Source organism: Molossus molossus, unplaced genomic scaffold, assembly GCF_014108415.1.
Source record: "Molossus molossus isolate mMolMol1 unplaced genomic scaffold, mMolMol1.p scaffold_m16_p_17, whole genome shotgun sequence".
Taxonomy (NCBI): domain Eukaryota; kingdom Metazoa; phylum Chordata; class Mammalia; order Chiroptera; family Molossidae; genus Molossus; species Molossus molossus.
In genome coordinates this window covers 56,914,650-56,931,654 of record NW_023425352.1, presented here as the reverse complement: position 1 = coordinate 56,931,654, position 17,005 = coordinate 56,914,650, and the positions used below count along the sequence as shown (strand labels likewise).

General features: G+C 43.5%; 1 protein-coding gene across 2 annotated transcripts in view; it reads right to left on the bottom strand.

The window, feature by feature from the left end:
• LRMDA (leucine rich melanocyte differentiation associated) overlaps positions 1-17,005 on the bottom strand; it is a 1,094,111-nt gene that overhangs the window by 492,332 nt on the left and 584,774 nt on the right. For both annotated transcript variants that reach the window (XM_036264919.1, XM_036264920.1), the window contains exon 4: positions 7,141-7,280. In XM_036264919.1, coding sequence (XP_036120812.1) covers positions 7,141-7,280 — 140 coding nt within the window. The remainder of the gene's footprint in view (positions 1-7,140; positions 7,281-17,005) is intronic.

Below are 17,005 nucleotides of genomic sequence, written 5' to 3'. Positions count from 1 at the left end.
GTTCAATCAGTTTGTTTTGAAGGTAAAGTACAACAAAAGGGCAGTAAACTTATTCAGACTGTCAACAGGGGCTATCGGGAATGGGCCTTGCAGGTAAGTAATTCTGGGTGTTTTAAGGCTATTATCAAACAGCAATGGTTGAAGGAAGAGACAGTTACTGATAACATAGAAGGCAGCCATCATAAACCACTTTATGGCAGAAACCCCCGTCTATAAATCCTATGACACCCAGAGACAGCTTCAGATTTATAAAACTGCTTGTTAAGCCAGGACACTGCTTAATGAAAAGAGATCCATCTAAGTTCTAAGTCTCCCGTCTCTAGCTCCAAAGGGCAACTCCAATTTCCCTGACCCTCCCAAGGCGGCTGGGGGACGGGAGTCCGGCCACACTTGCGTGATGTGGACGGTGAGGTTATGGAGAGGAGACCAGGGATCCTGGGGAGGAAGGTGTTTAAACACCTATTTGTGTCTGTCTGCAAACAGATTGTCTAAAGGTGAGACCCCCTGCACAGAGCTTTTCAGTTTTGCCCCATTTTCTTAAAGGGCTGCTCTAAGGAGACACCCCAAACAGGTAGGGGGACACAAGGAACAGTGGAAAGGCTTTTGTTGTTTATTTTTTACTCCAAAATAAAATTTCTCCACCAAATATTAAAGCTCTGGCATTTTCCACCTAGATTTCAAAGGGAGAGGAGGATGCTCTCCCCTCCTGCTCAGAACCGCTGCCCCGAACACCGCACCACCATGGACTTCTCCCTCCGAGGACACTCTACTCAGACACACCAAGTCTCTAAGTTCTAAGGGAACTGGATGGGGGGGGGGTCACTGAAGTTTTTTCCTACTTCCTTCCATTTATGGCATCCTATCCTTCTTCCCGTTAGTTCTTGTTGCCTACTGCTCCCATGCTGGGGGGACGGTGGCAAAGATGGTGCAAGCTGCCGAGGCCCTCCTGGGGACCCCTGAAGGCAACAGGTGACCCACGAACTGTTCTCAACCTTTCACAAAGCTTAAAAGAATCGAGTGAACACGCCAACAAAATATCAAGCTTCTTTGCTGTCGACTGGATTACATCAGTCCAGTTGGGTAATCCTGGTTACCTGATGCTGATCAAAAGCACGGATCAACAGCTAAATGTGTCTGACTAATTTTAAAAAGTTAGCAATGGCTTAAATAAAGTTTATTTAAGAGGCAAATCTTTAAAGCATGGGGAAGAAAATTTTAAAAAGCGGAGCTCTTCATAACAAAAGGCTTGGGGACTACCAGGTCAGAGGAAATCCCAGGCTCTGGGAATATCTTGGTTCAGTCTATCACCTTCCCGAGCCTCAGTTTCCCCATCTGTGCAATGAAGGGAACGATCTGAAGATGCCTAAGCCTCTTTTATGCTTCAGCTTGCTTGACTCCTATGTGCCTCAAAGTTAATTTACAACAAATCCATCCATATCCGCTGTTCTTATTTCTCCAGTTTCCTCATATAACCGCCCCCTCACACCTCCAGGTAAAAGAGGACTGTGAGAAAAAGTCAATAAAGACCAAAGAGTAATGAAAAACACTGCGTGGAATAACTCCAGAGGCTCAGAGAGATGACAATGACCTCACTCTAATGAGCCGAGGTGAGCTCACCTACAGCTCGTGAGTGCCTGCCAACTGGCAAAGGCAAGCTGACTTGGGCAGCATGTTTGAAGTGGCCGTGCACACAATACACCCACAGGATAGACAAGGCCCTCTACAGAGGGTAACCAGCAATTACTCTGTGGGTTTCTGTCACTTTGATCTCTGGGTCGTGACCTTTGCTTTCTTGTGATCTTCAAAGCCCAGACTGTAGATTAGCTGGAGAATGCTAGCTGGGTTGTGTAAGCCACAAGTCTTACAGCTCCTTTCGGCTGGGGAGTGGTGGTAGCCCAGGATGGCCAACAGACGGCGAAGGTCCCTCCCGCCTTCCCTCGGCTGAGTGCCGCAGACACTGGGCAGGCTCCAGGGCTGCTTCCTTCAGGGAACAAAGAAAGGGTGTCACGGTTTAAATAATTGAACCTTGTAAGGAATACAGAGGGACCTACTGGGGAGGAGCGAGGAAGGCGAGGCGCACCAAGACTGCAGTGGCAGGAAAGAATGAATGACAAGGGCTTAGAGCAGAAGTAGGGCTGAGAGCCCTGAGCCAACTCCCTTATGGGACAACTGAAGTTATCACTTGTGTACTGTTGACTTTCCTGCAGTAAGAAGAAAGAAAATAATTGCAAAGGAAGACAGGGAACAGAGCATCCTGGGCACCCCAGTGTCCATCCTTGATTCATTTTCTGGCCAGTGTTGAAGTGCACAGGAGGCCCAAAGTGGGTTCTTAGTACAATGGTGGTCTCCCAAGCCCAGCGCCGCCTCACCCACTCTTCCTGCTCAAATCCCAAAGCTGCTGGCTATCACGTTCGCCTCCATTCAACATTCATCCCCAAATAGCACAGTGTGCGCACAGGGCGAAGCATGGGCAGGTTTAGCTCCTGTAATAACATGGCAGTGGACAGTGCTCAGCCATGGTCTATGATGAATGGCAAAGAGAAACCCTAGGCATGGCTTCGCTCCTGCCCCAGCAGGACCAGGGCACTGCTCAATGACTTGGGAATATGTTCATGCTCACGTACAGATTTAATGAGCCCATTTTACTGTGGAGATGTGTGCCAAGAAAATCTAAGCTGGTGCACAGGGATACGTGAGGAAGGAGAAGGGATGGTGTGGGGGGAGGGGAGGAAAAAATCTGCAGACACCAAAGCATCTGCCATTTCCAGCAACTCCATGAATCTGGTCCCTTCCCATTTCTGGTCCAGACGATGGCCACACGTGACCTAAATCTGGGCAGGCCTCTCTGAAATCAACGTCTCCCATGGAAATGAAACAACAGACATACCTATTTTGATGTATGGCAGGGTGACATATTATAAATATTACATCACATCCCCACAGAGGATGCCAATCAATAAGACATTTTTTTAGACAGCACTAAATGAGCCATGGGTTCTTGCCTCTGAATACACTCCTTTAAGGCTCCCACTATTGCTTAAATGATTAATAGAAGACATATTGTCAGAAAACGTACTTAAAGTGAAAAACAGTAAACCGTAGAAATATCATTCATTTTTAAGCAATTTTCTAGTGAAAATGTCACATAAATTTACATAGGGGCCCTAGTATTAGTCTCTGGGTAAGAGCGAGAAGGCAGGCAGACCTCATGCTTTATGAATGAAGGGGCAGGAAGATAGTTTACCAAGAGAGAAAAAAAGGTGTTTACATTGCGCAGTGGAAGCCCAGATGCCACAGGAACTCTGGGCTCAGAAGTCTTGTTGAGAAATCCTAAAATTTCTCAGGGATCCATGAAGCACACATTCCAGGATGAGCGGAGTGGGCTGCTTCTCTTATTACAGGGCAGAGCGGGGTCCTACACACATTATCCCATCCAAGTGCAAGTGTGAGAATGCACGTCAAATTAGAAATTAGAAATAAGCCCGGCTGGTGTGGCTCAGTGGACTGAGCGTTGGCCGTGGCCTGAGAGGTCCCGATTCGATTCTCGGGAGGCAGCCGATCGACGTTTCTCTCTCACACAGATGTTTCTCTCTCTCTCCCTTCTTCTCTCTCTAAAAAATTAAAACCTATTTTAAAAAATAAGATGAATAACACATTTAGAATTATTACGGAATGGACCTGCTTGCCCATGCAGCAGCCAGGTGGCATCCAGTGAACGTGGAACTGCAAGGGCACACGTATCCACCGCTGCTCTCGATTCCCATTTCTCTCCGCGTGTGGGCACTCTGCCATCATTGCAGGTCGCGTCTGAATTTTCTAAGATAACTGACTAGGTGTGCTTTAAGTTGTGTGCAGCCTCGAGAACCATGCTCCTCATGGCAACTTTGCCATGTGTGCAGCTAACAAACAGCCTTCCCAGCCCCATCCTTCCACGACTTCCAGGGAACAGACCTGGAGTGGGAAGGAGAGGCGTGGAGGGTGCCCAGCCCAGCCCATGAGATGGATCGCTCTACTGGAATCAAAGCCTCCCTAAGGAGCCAAGCCCCAACCACCAGCTCTTGGATTGAGTCTCTTGCTTGTTCACCGTGTTTGCCAATATCTATTAGGATCTGATTCCAAATAGGCAGTGGGCATCTGAGGGGCCCGAAGTGCCATGCACCTGTCTATAAGTACCCAGCTCATGAGAGGAAGGGTAATTTCAAGCCAGAAAAATTACCAAGCCCCTATTCCATGGCCTGCTTTAGGTAGTAATACCTACTTTAGGTATTAAAGAGGCTTCAAAGGGCAAGAAGACAGCCCTTACCTACTGGAAGCCATTCTCTGAATGGCAAAATACATGAAGCAGTGTGAGATCTAGAAGATAAAATAGTATGAGATGGTAAGGAAGAACTGGAACTGCTTGGGAGCAGAGTATCTCAGAATGTTAACACCAACAGGAATTTTAAATACGACTTGGTCCAATAGTTCTTAATTGAGCATCAGACTCACCTGCTGACTATTTTGTTATATTTGCCACCAAATATATCAAGATGCCTTGGATGATTCAGAAGTATAACCTTGGTTAAGGGTCACTGATCTGGACTGGACTCTCCAGTTTAAAAGTCCACTGGCAAACTGGACTCCATCAGATCATCTGATTTGACCCCTTAAACATTAGGTCTTAGTATTTTTACCAATGCGACCAGTCACAATAACAACAACAACAAATAGTATTAGCTTTTCTTTTTCTTTCACAACCTCATAAAACCCTCTCTGTATTTGAGACTGAATAAAATAAGATGGGATTAGGAACTGTGCTCACTCCACTTCTCTCATTATAAAAGAAATATGCCTGCAGTTTGACCCACATTCAGATCTATAAATGAATGAATGAATGAACATGTGTGTGAATGTGTGTGCACACACCACACGTATGTACATACATGTACCTATATTACATTTATTGGGCTATTTTAAAGAATTAAACACAGAAAGCAAAAGAAAAACGGAAAACAACTGAGAATCTCCCAAATAATGCTTGGTTTACTAAAAATGTGGATTGAGAAAACTTTCTTGGACTTACTTGACCTTTCCAAGACGTATAAATAAGTTGCTGTAAGAAGATATAATATGTTTTGAGTCATCCCTTCATACCTGAAATCAGGCTGTTAATGCTTTGGAGTTGATAAGAGTGTTGAAGAAGCAAATTAAGTTCTATGTGACTAAGCAACGTAAAGGGTTGATTTAGAAATTTGTAACTACTCACCTGCTGGACATTAACCATATTTCTCCTAATAGAACTCACATCCAGATTAACACTATCACATCTCAAATTAAAATCTTCATGATGAAGAAAGATTTAACACATTTTTTAAAAAGTAGGGTTAGAGCCCGGCCAGTGTGGCTCAGTGGTTGAGCATCGACCCATGCACCAAGAGGTTGCCGGTGTGATTCCTGGTCAGGGCACATGCCCAGATTGTGGGCCAAATCCCTAGTGGGGGGCATGCAGGAGGCGGCCAGTCAATGTTTTCTCTCATTGATATTTCTATTTCTCTCTCCCTCTCCCTTTCGTTCTCTCTAAAGTCAAAAAAGTTTTTAAAGTAGGATCAGAGCTTTATTCTAAGAGAGTTTAAAAGCAAGCAGTCAATGATTCCTAAAAACTTAATCAAGTAACCTAGAAAATGAAGTTAAAGTTAAATTATTTCAGTGAAGAAATATAACTGAATTCCTGAGGTAGCTTTACTTGTACGTAAGTGTGTATATTTTTTAAACATACTACGTTCAATAGTCTTTAGTATTTCTCTCAGTTTTGCTTTTATACAAAATAAATGCCCCTGACTATATTCCTTGATGGTTCACCACAGATTTTTATGAGTCTCAATAGAACAAATTCCTCTCAATTTGTTATCCTCTTTCCCCAATCCTTCCGAAATTCTTTTCCAGTAGCCTTACCCTGCTTTGTAGTCCCTCCTTTCTCCCTTTCTCATGCCCACACTGACTCAAGTGGAGTTTTAAGGAGAGCATGTATCATAATGGAGAAAGACGACACAGAAGAAGAGATCATTAAAAGTACTTACCAACAGCAGTCAAGAATGAGAGCAGGCAGAATTCAAAACAAAGAAGGAAAACAAAACGAGTTGATGAAATTGGTAAGATCGAGAAGACTCCCTAACAGAGGTGCGTTGGATCAGTGTTTGAAAGAAGATGGTTTAGAAGTAGAGAAGAGGAAGAAAAGCATTTCTACTTGGAGCCCATCACAGTACGTGGTCGGTGGACACTGAGGTACTGCTTTATGCAACAAAGTCGTGGGCCTTGTGGGACTTCCTCTTGAGATTTTATATTAGCTCCCTAAATGTCAGTGCTTTCTCTCCAAACATGACCCTGAAGCAGACCACAGGAATACCTTCCAACACAGAGCATAGGTCAGATTTGACTCTACTAACTGGCTTATTTCACTTAGCATAATGCTCTCCAAGTCCATCCCTGCTGTCACAAAGGTGTGGTCATTATTAACTGGCACTTTAATAGAAGGAGAAGGAAAAGGCCTAGAGGTAAATAAGTCTTTGTCATATGAAATGTTGATAGATTTTTCCCATTTCCATCCTTTGGTCAACTGAGTTTCCTAGTTATCATTTGAAAACATGTTATAGTCAGTGTATTTTATGGCATCCTTGGCTCTCTTAGTGGTATGATATTCTTAATTAGTCAAGAAAAGAAGGATAATTAGGCTAGAATTTGGATGATACGGTTCCTCCCAGTTAGTAAAGTCAAATCTGGCCTATCTGTCTATCTGTTTGTTTTTAATAAAATTTTGTTAGAACATAGCCATGCCCACTCATTTACAAATTGTCTACGGCTACTTCTGCACTATGACAGTCGGGCTGAATAGTTACAACAGGAACCATGTGACCTCCATCCCCTCACAAAAAAGTTTGTCAACCCCTGACTTAGACCATCCAACAGCTTTGCATGTTTTTTGGCTCCTGTGACCTCAATAAAAGTAAACAATGGCAATAGGTTACACAATGGTAAAAGTTTAACATTATCATGAGGAATCCACTGATATTTACCAAACATTTGCTATGCACCCAGTAGTATACTATTCCCCCAAAGGTGCTACTTTTTCCTTCTTTCACCATGCTCAGACCTCTAGATACCCACCTGTATCTCTTGTAGTCTTCCTCGTCCTTGTCCAAGCTGACCAGTTCATTGGGACATGCCATGTTACCCAGCAGGCTAAGGTATTCTAGAGCTGGGGCCACCTCTGCCAGGTGGTCAAGCAGAAACTCCAAGTCAGTGATGTGACAAAGGTTAAGGATCTTGGTCCAGGAGACAAAAGGCTTAGCAAGGAGAATAGACCATAACCGACAGAAAAAGACTGCTCCCATGAGATGGCGTGGGTGAGGGCTGAAACCAGCTTAGCTGCGGTGTCTGGCACGGCTGGTTCTTCACTCCTCCTGTTGGGTACACAAACCAGCTTTTCTCTGGACAGGTAAGGCTAAGTGCAGATCACTTGAGAGAGAATGGATGGACTTAATTGTTTTATCCCACTTTCCTTTCCTCTCTAGTTCTGTTTCTTTAAAAACAATGAAGTGATGAAGTGTAGATTCTATGTAGTAAAATATTTTTCAAAGTGAAAAATCCATAAAACTTATTTTTTTCTAATAGTGAAAGAAAACCATTATTTTCAAAGGCCTCATTAAAAATATATCAGTTCTCCTATAAGGAGTAATTTATCAATAAAACACATAGGAATGTCATGGACACAAACAGGGATTGGCCATCCTCCTATGATCTGAGAGTCTGTGGTGGAGCAAAGCATTGCTCGGTGGGGACAAAAAAAAAAGAATAATTGTATTGGGGGAAAGGAGAACAAAGCAAGAAGGAAAAAACAAGCAAAGCAAGTTAGGACAGGTGTAGTTAAGCCAGGAAGGTCAAAATGCATTTCCTGAGACTGTTGTGAATCTAATGATCTAGGAAGGAAAAATGGAAGAGAAAAGACCAAGCAGTGACATGGTGGTAAAATTATTCCATGATCCATCCCCACAGTGAGATCCACTATCCAGTCAAGGAAAATACTGTGATCCCCCCACTCAAACCATATAAGGAAAGAGACATAGATTCTGGGAATCACAGGAACTGGGAAGGACTAGTTCACACATCAACTCCTCAACTGAGTCGCATACAAATGAGCTGAGCCCTAAACAAGATGGTGATTTGACAGGCCAGAACAGAGGTTATGGATACAAAGATCCCATGGATAAGAGGAGTTAGCCAGTGTCAGGAGACAGAATGGGTTCTTTGACAGGAAATGACAACACAGTGTATAGGGGCTAAAGATATCAGGACAAAGGCAGCACACAACAGTCAAAGACTCGGAGTACAGTTTCCAGGAGTGAGTTATACTTGGGTGCATGAGAGGAAAGTAAATATCAAAGAAAAGGCCTTCTCCTACCCTGTCAGGATGTTATCTAACCATAAGATGTCACCTGGATTTTCTTTTACTTCATTACAACTTGTCACAGAAGAATGAACCTCAAAACCAACCAATGTCCGAATCCAGTTCTGACATATCTGCCAAGGGGTCACTACAAGGTACCTCACTCTTTAATAACCATAAGTGAGAGTTTTTCTTTCCTCTGGGACTGAATCTTTCTTGAATTCCCAACTACTGCCCCAATTTAATTGTTTGGGGTCACAAAGAAAAAGGTCTTCTCTTCCACATGGTGACACCTCAGATAGTTGCAGCTCATATGTTTTCCTTAAATCTTATATTCTCTAAAATAAATTCCATTAAGCAATATCCATTCTTTGTAACCATCAGATGTAAGAAGAAACATTCTACCCTGGGAGGAGCAAGACAGAGACAAGGAGAGGGAGAGCAGAAGCAAAGAGGAGAAAACTAGCAAAAGAGGGTCCAAGAAAACTCATCCACTGCGGGTATCAATTTGCCAACATCTGCCCATTTCCTAAACAATGATAAGACAAAGGACACTGACGTTATCAAGCCTTCAAATCCTTAACAAATGACATCCAGCAATGACCCCGAAGGACCACTGGGATGAGGATGCTGGGAATGGGAACATGTGGAAAAGACAGAGAGAGAAAGTCGCAGCAGGAAGGTAAGATCGGAAGTACTGTGGGTAAGTGGCCAATAGTCAAAACATTGATATTTTTCATCAATGAAGACAAAACATGATTACTATATTTTAAATTCATGTTCAATCACCACTCTTTTTAAGAAAATCATCAAAATAAAACTCATTAAAATGACAGTGAACAATTCTAGGGAAAATGTGGCTTTCCATCAAGTCTATCTTGGCATGAATCACAGTCATTGCTACGTGATGAAGAAGAGAAGGAGGAGTAAGTGGAAGAAGAGGAAGTGGAAGAAGGATAAGATGAAGAAGAAAGAATCTTGTCACTATTCCCTCTACCAGTGCTGTCCTTAGACCCTGACAGAGGCACTTCAGTGGTCAACAGTGTCATCGGGTGGGTTATCCCATGCCTGGACTTGGCTCTGCATGGGCCTCAATCCCAGTCCTGGCTTCTGTCCTTCAGGGTTTGCTACAATCCTCTACCCCACACATAGGGACCCATCAAATGCTCCAAGGTGCACTAGAACGTACACCCATTAGGTTTTCCTGAAGCCTCAAGGCATGTGTAATTCCAGGGGGCACCGAATGACACTCCTGTTGGCCAGCACAGTATTTCTTTTGTGGGAATGCAAGAACGTGAGCTACCAAAATGGTACTGACATATTGATCTGGGGGAATTCAAATTATTTATGTAGACAGTGGCCCTGGAAAATCTAGGTGAAGTCCTTTCTACTATGGATAGAAAAGTCTAACCAAAACCTATTGCCCTCTTAAGGGCAAACTTCTTAAACCTTTTCATCTATTTTTGTTGGTTTGTTTTAATCTACTGTATGAAGGTGGAAACATGAAGAAATGGAGCTTAAAACTGTCAAGATTTTCAAGTTGAGGAAACATTGGGCAACTGAGGTGGACTGAACTCGCAGTCATTCCTCAGTTTTAGTGACTGGATGGGAAACCTAGCATGCCACCCCATCCAGGGAGCCCAGTGTGGCCTGAGTAAATCCCCATATGTAAGTAACACAGAGCTAATACAGCTTGTGTGTGAGGGCTCCTTGCTTGCACAGGTCTCTTCCAGGGCCCTGAAAAAGCCCTAGTGATAGAGCCACATGGTCACATATTTTGTAAAATTTGCAAAAGTAGGCTATTTAAACTGCAGTAAGATCATCGTCTTTCTTCACCACATTCTCCTCGCGGTGGGTGACACTGGTGTACCCATGGGCATTCTGGGAACCGGGCTCAGAGGCACTTGTGAAGAAGCAGCATGTAATCGGGATTCAGCGGGATAGATCTGCGTGGTTTGGGTCATTTCTGTGCTGGTTATTACAACAGTACCAGTAGGAACGGCTTCTGGTAATATTCATGCTGACACAACATGTGGGGACCAACATAAAACTGATGATGGAATAGTTAATGAGTTTATCAATTCAAAGAACACTTACAATTAAGTTGTTGAAAATTGATCCGGAGACATGGAAGCAGGGAACAGACTGAAAAACTCAAAGCGAGGATGGAGGTGGGGCAGAGATAAACCAAAGAACTGATACGCACATATGCATAACCACTGGACACAGACCACAGTGCAGTGAAGGCAGGGGGGTGTGGGCAAGGAGGATATCAATGGGGGAAAAAAGGAGAGACATCTGAAATACTTTCAATAATAAAGATAAATTTTTCAAAAATTAAGTTGTTGAGTACACACACACACAACACACACACACACACACAACTTGAGATGTCCCAAAATCTTACAGCTTATATATAAAGAAAATGTATAAGAATTTTTTTCAATATTTAATAATTCTAAATTTTTTACCAATAATTTAGTGGTGAAATTACCAACAATGAGTGGTAAAACTGAAAAAAACTTTCCTAATCTATTAAAAATACAATTCAATTTTTAATGAGATGGAATTATCTTTCTCTTCTCTCTATAGATATTATAAAATTTAATTATATAACAAAGTTAGGGAATTTGCAGGAAAAAATAGGAGAAAGAATTTTATACAGGCATGTATAGTATAAAAAGATTCACTTTTCTAAATATTTTAATGTGTGGTATTTCTCAACTTAAATTTTAATTTATTGTGATATATTGTTTTATTCCAAATAATATTCATCTTCATACCTAATTTTGCATTCACAATTATGTAATCTTCCCCTTTAAGAGGGCCTTCTCAAATTATGTAAATTTCACCCTCCACAAAATCTGGATCCGCCCCTGAGCAGGAGGTCGTGGAGACGTGGACTCATTGGAATCTCTTGATAATTCCTTGGGCAAAGTGTCTGCCTAGAGGCTTCAAGAAGCTTCAGCCATCTTGTGCCATTCAATCCAAGGAATTATTGAGCCTTGGAGCCTGTTTCATTTAGGATATTGTGTGTGACAGAAGCTACTCTATCTTCCTAAGCCTTTCAACTACCCACTAAATGATCAATTGGGCTGAGCCAGGTGGTCTTCCCAAATTTACACCAGGCAGGAATCACCAGCACCTACTCCGTGGACGCTGTGGACCAGAACTTGATCATTATGTGGCGATCACCCCTGGAGGATGAAACGGGAGAAGGTGTTTTAACTGGTTTCTTGGTCTCCTGAGTCTGCAGGACAAGCGCAGCCCTGTCTTGCCTGATTGCAGGCCCTAAGATAGAATTGTCACATTCCTTTTTGTAAAACTGCATAGAAAATTAACCCGAGACAATCAGAGCAGGGAAGTTGGGGCCCCACGGCTAACCAAGACCACCCCAGTGGAGACACTTGCAGAGAGATTCTCCTTAGGGTTTGGGTGGGATTTTTTCTTTTAAAAAATCTGTAGCTATCTGGCACAGTTCCACTTCTCTCCAGCTGGATTCTCAGCGCGCACCTGGTTTCCTTCATCAAGTCTTCTCCAGAGAACTTGCCGTTGAGAATGTTTTCAGTGGTGTCTACAGAAAGCTGCCCTTGCGGAGTCCAGCTGTCGTGCTGGGCTTGCCAAGGGAGATTTTCTGCTAGGGCCCAAGATCAAAGCAACATCTTGCCTTGAAAATTTGGAGCATGAGGGAGGAGGGGCATCTCCTGGTGTCGTAGCCAGTTGCATAGGTCCCAAGCTGTTTCCCAGGTGAGAGAATGGGGACATACCCTCCCTCTGTGATCAGCGCCAGGTCAAAGGGCAGCATCTATTACCAATGGGAAGATTTCATCCAGAGCTCATCCTACCGCAAGATTTCTAAATGCTAACTGAACAGTCTACATGACATAGCATCTCATTTTGACTTCCACACCCATCAAAAATATTATCACATCCACATAAAAATTAAGGAAACTGGGATCAAAGGTCATACTGTCCATAAATGGTACTATTTACATTTAAACCTAGAACCTAAGAAATGACATTTCTAGGGACACACCACTCAACACTTCCTACCACAGAAGAGAAATTTTGGATACTGAAAAGAGAGAATTCTTACGTGCTGGGTGGGAGACTGAGGTGTGGCCTTGCAGCTGTGCTCTGAAACCAGTTACTTCCAGTTTCGGCTCATTCTTGTCCAGCACTGAGGCTTTGGCTAATGGTGAAATATCCCAAAAAGTTTTAAAGTCTTTGGGTGTCAAAGTGATTTTCCACACATGTATTTAAATCTCTCAACAATATGCTGAAATATATATTCCCCAATGTACAGATTTAAAAACTGAGGCCTCTGACAAGCTGCAGAGACTTCCTTGGGAAGACAGAGCACACTGCTGTGGGACTCCAGTCCGGCACGTCCCGCCCGCATCACACGTCCCCTCTGCTGTGCTACAGCTCCTCCTGTCTCCACACGTGTGCAGAAGCACAAAGGGGGCAGAAAGTGAAGAAATAAACTGATTTAAAATGAAGTCACTTATCACCCTTCCCCCACTCACTCCTAAAGGAAAAGTGGGTGAAAGGTTAAATATTCATATTATTCTGACATCTCAGTTGTTCTGTTATTTGGGGTTGAGTATTGAGACATGAGACCATGACCAAATACCCACCCCTACAGGAGAAGAGCCAGGGACAGTGTGTCCACGCTTCACAGTGAGTGAGTGTGTGTGTGTGAGAGAGTGTGTGTGTGTGTGTGTGCACGCATGTGTGTGAGAGAGAGACAGAGAGGGAATCTGAGTGTTGGGGAGAGGAGGTCAACACCATGGCCAGGCACAACGGGGCCAGTGTAAACGAACCCAAGAAAGAAGGGTGAGATAAGCTATGAGCCAAGAGATGAAGCAGTAACCTGGGAAGACCAGACTTAGGGACACCTGGACAGGGACCGAAGCTGCGGGCTGAACAGAGCCCACAGGGACAAGGGGCCGTGAGGCCGAGCAGGAGGTGTGCAGCCGGAAGTAAGGCTGTGGTGAACCGGGGAGGAATTTGCCAGATGCTGGGTTTGGGATCTGGAATTCCTTTCATAAGCTGCGCCGCAGCTGGGAGCAGGGCGTGTGGGCCAGGCACAGGCAGCTGACCCCTCCCGCGTCTTCCCCTCCTGAGCAGTGACTGCCCTCCACCTTGGGGTTCAGTCTGTGCTGAGCACTCACACACCTGGGTTCTAGACTGAGCCCCCCACAGACAATCTATGTGATTTCAACATGGGCCTACTCTCTTAGTTTTTTCATAAAAATTAAGTTATTCCCGGTGGTATGCAACTCACAGGATGATGTGAGGGTAATATTAAATTATACAGGTCAAAGAAGCACTCTAAATCTATACTCTGACATTGGTTCTATTGTGGCCCAAATAACTTTAGATAAGTTCAGGTACTTCTCTACAGTAATAATAATAGCTCTAATACTAACCTTGACAAAGAACTTACTGTGTTATTGTAACTTAATATTTGTGAGATTCTTACAGTAACCATTACAACGACCACCTGTGGGATGGGTACTATTATTGTCCCCATCTTAAGCCAAAGCACAGAGATATTAAGTAACTTGTCCAAGCCACGCAGTAAGCGGTAGACCTGGGTATAAGCCGCGGGTCTCGCTTCAGAGTCTGTTGTTCTTAAGCACCATTCGACCGCGCCTGGTGCTCAAAGATAAGAGAAACCATAACCCAAGTTCCCAGGGGCCAGTAGCACAAGCATTGCATAAACATATTTAACTGTGAGTAAAACCCAAACAGAAAACTCTAGATTTGCAAAGCAGATAAAATGGGTGGAGTGGGATTGGGGTGAATAATCATTCAACATATGCCAAAAAGCAAAAAATTCAAGACAAAACAAACATCACAAAAGAACTTGAGGTAGAACCCCACTGGCTAGCAAGCATCCTAATATGTTTAAAATAGGATTCAATTTATAAGAAAAAGTGAATACTCACCTTTTTAGAAGGTCAATTGTTCCTTGAGTCTAGGTCTCCCTTTATTACAAATATGAAGTAGAAACTTAAGGAGACAGACTCTCCAAGTCTGTGCGTTAGATTGTTAATGAAATGAGTCATGCATTTGTGTAGTCACACCTTGCACAGTGACCCCTCACATTGGTTCTGCATTTGCTATGTGACTTGCTTTGGCCATGGGACAGCAACACACATGATACCACTAGGGCTTAAAAAGTGCCTGCATACTGGGGCTTTGTTCTTGGAACATTCCCCCTAAGTGGAGAGGCCTGAGCTAGCCTGCTGGAGACATTTAGTTCAGCCAACAGCCAGTACTAGTTCCAGACATTCGAACGAGGCCCAGCCGAATGTCAAGACAACTGTGGCCGGGTACGTGAGTGACCCAAGGCAAGACTAGCAGAAGAACCGTCATCTGAGTTGAGCTCAAAGAGCTGACCCATAGTATTGTAAACCAATGAAATGTTGTTTTTTAAGCCACTCACTTCTGGGGCGGATTATTATGCAGCAAAGCTAACTGATAGAGCCCAAGTCTAAGACGTGTCACGGAGTAGGAATTGCAATATGGAATTGTGACATTGTTGGACAGCCCGAGGCATTTTCACAAGTAGGTAGGAAAGTCAATTAGCCAAAAAGGTGGAGTCAGAATCATATATCATTACTGTTGCTTTTACCTGCTTTTCATTCTTTGACTTCTGGGTCAAGTATAAGGGGAAAGTAAGCCAATTTCCACGATCACACGGATAGCCTGGAGGAGACAGAAGCGCCGTGCTGCATCCCGAGAGCACCAGCCCTGATCTCTTGTATCTACTGATAACGAAGCACATACAACAGCACTGCGACAGCACTGCGCCTGACAGCTACACGCTGCCTCCTGCCTCGGCCCCTCCAGGCCGTGATCATCCCCCCCCCCCCAGCATTACTGCTACAGATGGAGACGTTGAGGCATGGAGCAGGGAATGAAGTCAACCAAAGACAAAGAAAATCAGCATTACAGAGCCAAGAGGCCTGCTAATCTCTAGTAACAGCAGTACTGAGAATAAAACCAGCATCCAATTCAACTTATTCCTGTACAAATGACAAACAGAGGCTCTCAGAGGATGACCTGTCTAAGGTCACAAAGCGAAGCATGATTAAGCTGACTCATGAACACACATTCATGAACCCGAATACTCTCCAGTGAGAGGGGACACAGGATGTGGGCATTGTGGCCCAAGGGAGAAACCGTATCATCCAAATTCTAGTCTAATAATCCTTCTATTCTTGACTGATTTGAGAATATTGCCCCCTAAGCGAGCCAAGGGAGCCATAAGATACACTGACTATAACATGTTTTCAAATGATGACTGGGAAACTCAGTTGACCAAAGGGTGGAAATGGGAAAATCCATCAACATTTCATATGACAAAGACGTATTTACCTCTAGGCCTTCTCCCTCTATTAAAGTGCCAATTAATAATGACCACGCCTTTGCGACAGCATGGATGGACTGGAGAGCATTATGCTAAGTGAAATAGGCCAGTCAGAGAAGGACAAGAACCATATGATCTCACTCATATGTGGAATCTAATGAGCAAACTGAACGAACAAGCAAAATGGAGACAGACTCACAGACAGAGAGCAGGCGGGCAGCGCTGGCGTGTGTGCAGGGTATTGGGGGTGCGTGGAGGTATCGAACATAAAAGAAAAAAAAGAGAAAGAACTCTTAGAGAGTTCTCACCACAAAGGACAGTGTGGTGGCTGGGAAGGGGAGAGGGTAATGGAAGTGAAAGGGGGTATATAGTGGATAAATGGTGATGAAAAAAATAAATTAAATAAAGGGAAAAAAAATAATGACCACAAGTAGCATATTTTACAGAATAAAGAAAGTATAGTCCTACTGGTGTGGCTCAGTGGTTGAGCGTCGACCCATGCACCAAGAGGTCGCCAGTTCAATTCCTGGCCAGGACACATGCCCAGGTTGTGGGCCTGACCCCCAGTGGGGGGCATACAAGAGGCGGCCAATTGATGTTCTCTCTCATCTATGCTTCTATCTCTTTCTCCCTAAAATCAATAAAGAAAAAAAATTTTTTTAAATAAAGAAAGTATAAACTCATGACTTGAAGTGTAAACAGTGGCTAATAAATACAAATCATTCTTAAATGCTGACATCAGAATATAGATTAAACTTAACATGTGTATCTGGTTTTATATCATACTCTAGGGGAAAATACCCTGATCATGCTTCTATTCTTAGCTTACCTGTTCACAGGTGATCATGAACGAGAGATTAAACCACTCCAGGTCTCAAATATTCCATCAGTGAAACAAGATGATTAGACTTCGAGTCTGAAGCAACACAGGAGAACAGAAAGAACTTTGGATACAGCTACAGTTGAGATTGAATTTGGGACCTAGCGTCTTGTTAAAGGTCTGGCTGCGGGTCTCTACTTCATCTCTTCCCCCATCTAGGCAACAGGGGTAACTACACCCTGCTCACAGGGTTGGATAAGAAGGAAAGAACAGGGTAGGCAAAAGTAGGTTTAGAGTCATTTGTATGGAAAATATAGCATTAAATAACAATCCACAAATAAACTCTGTGTTTCGAGGACTCACCACTGTAAACCTGCTCTTG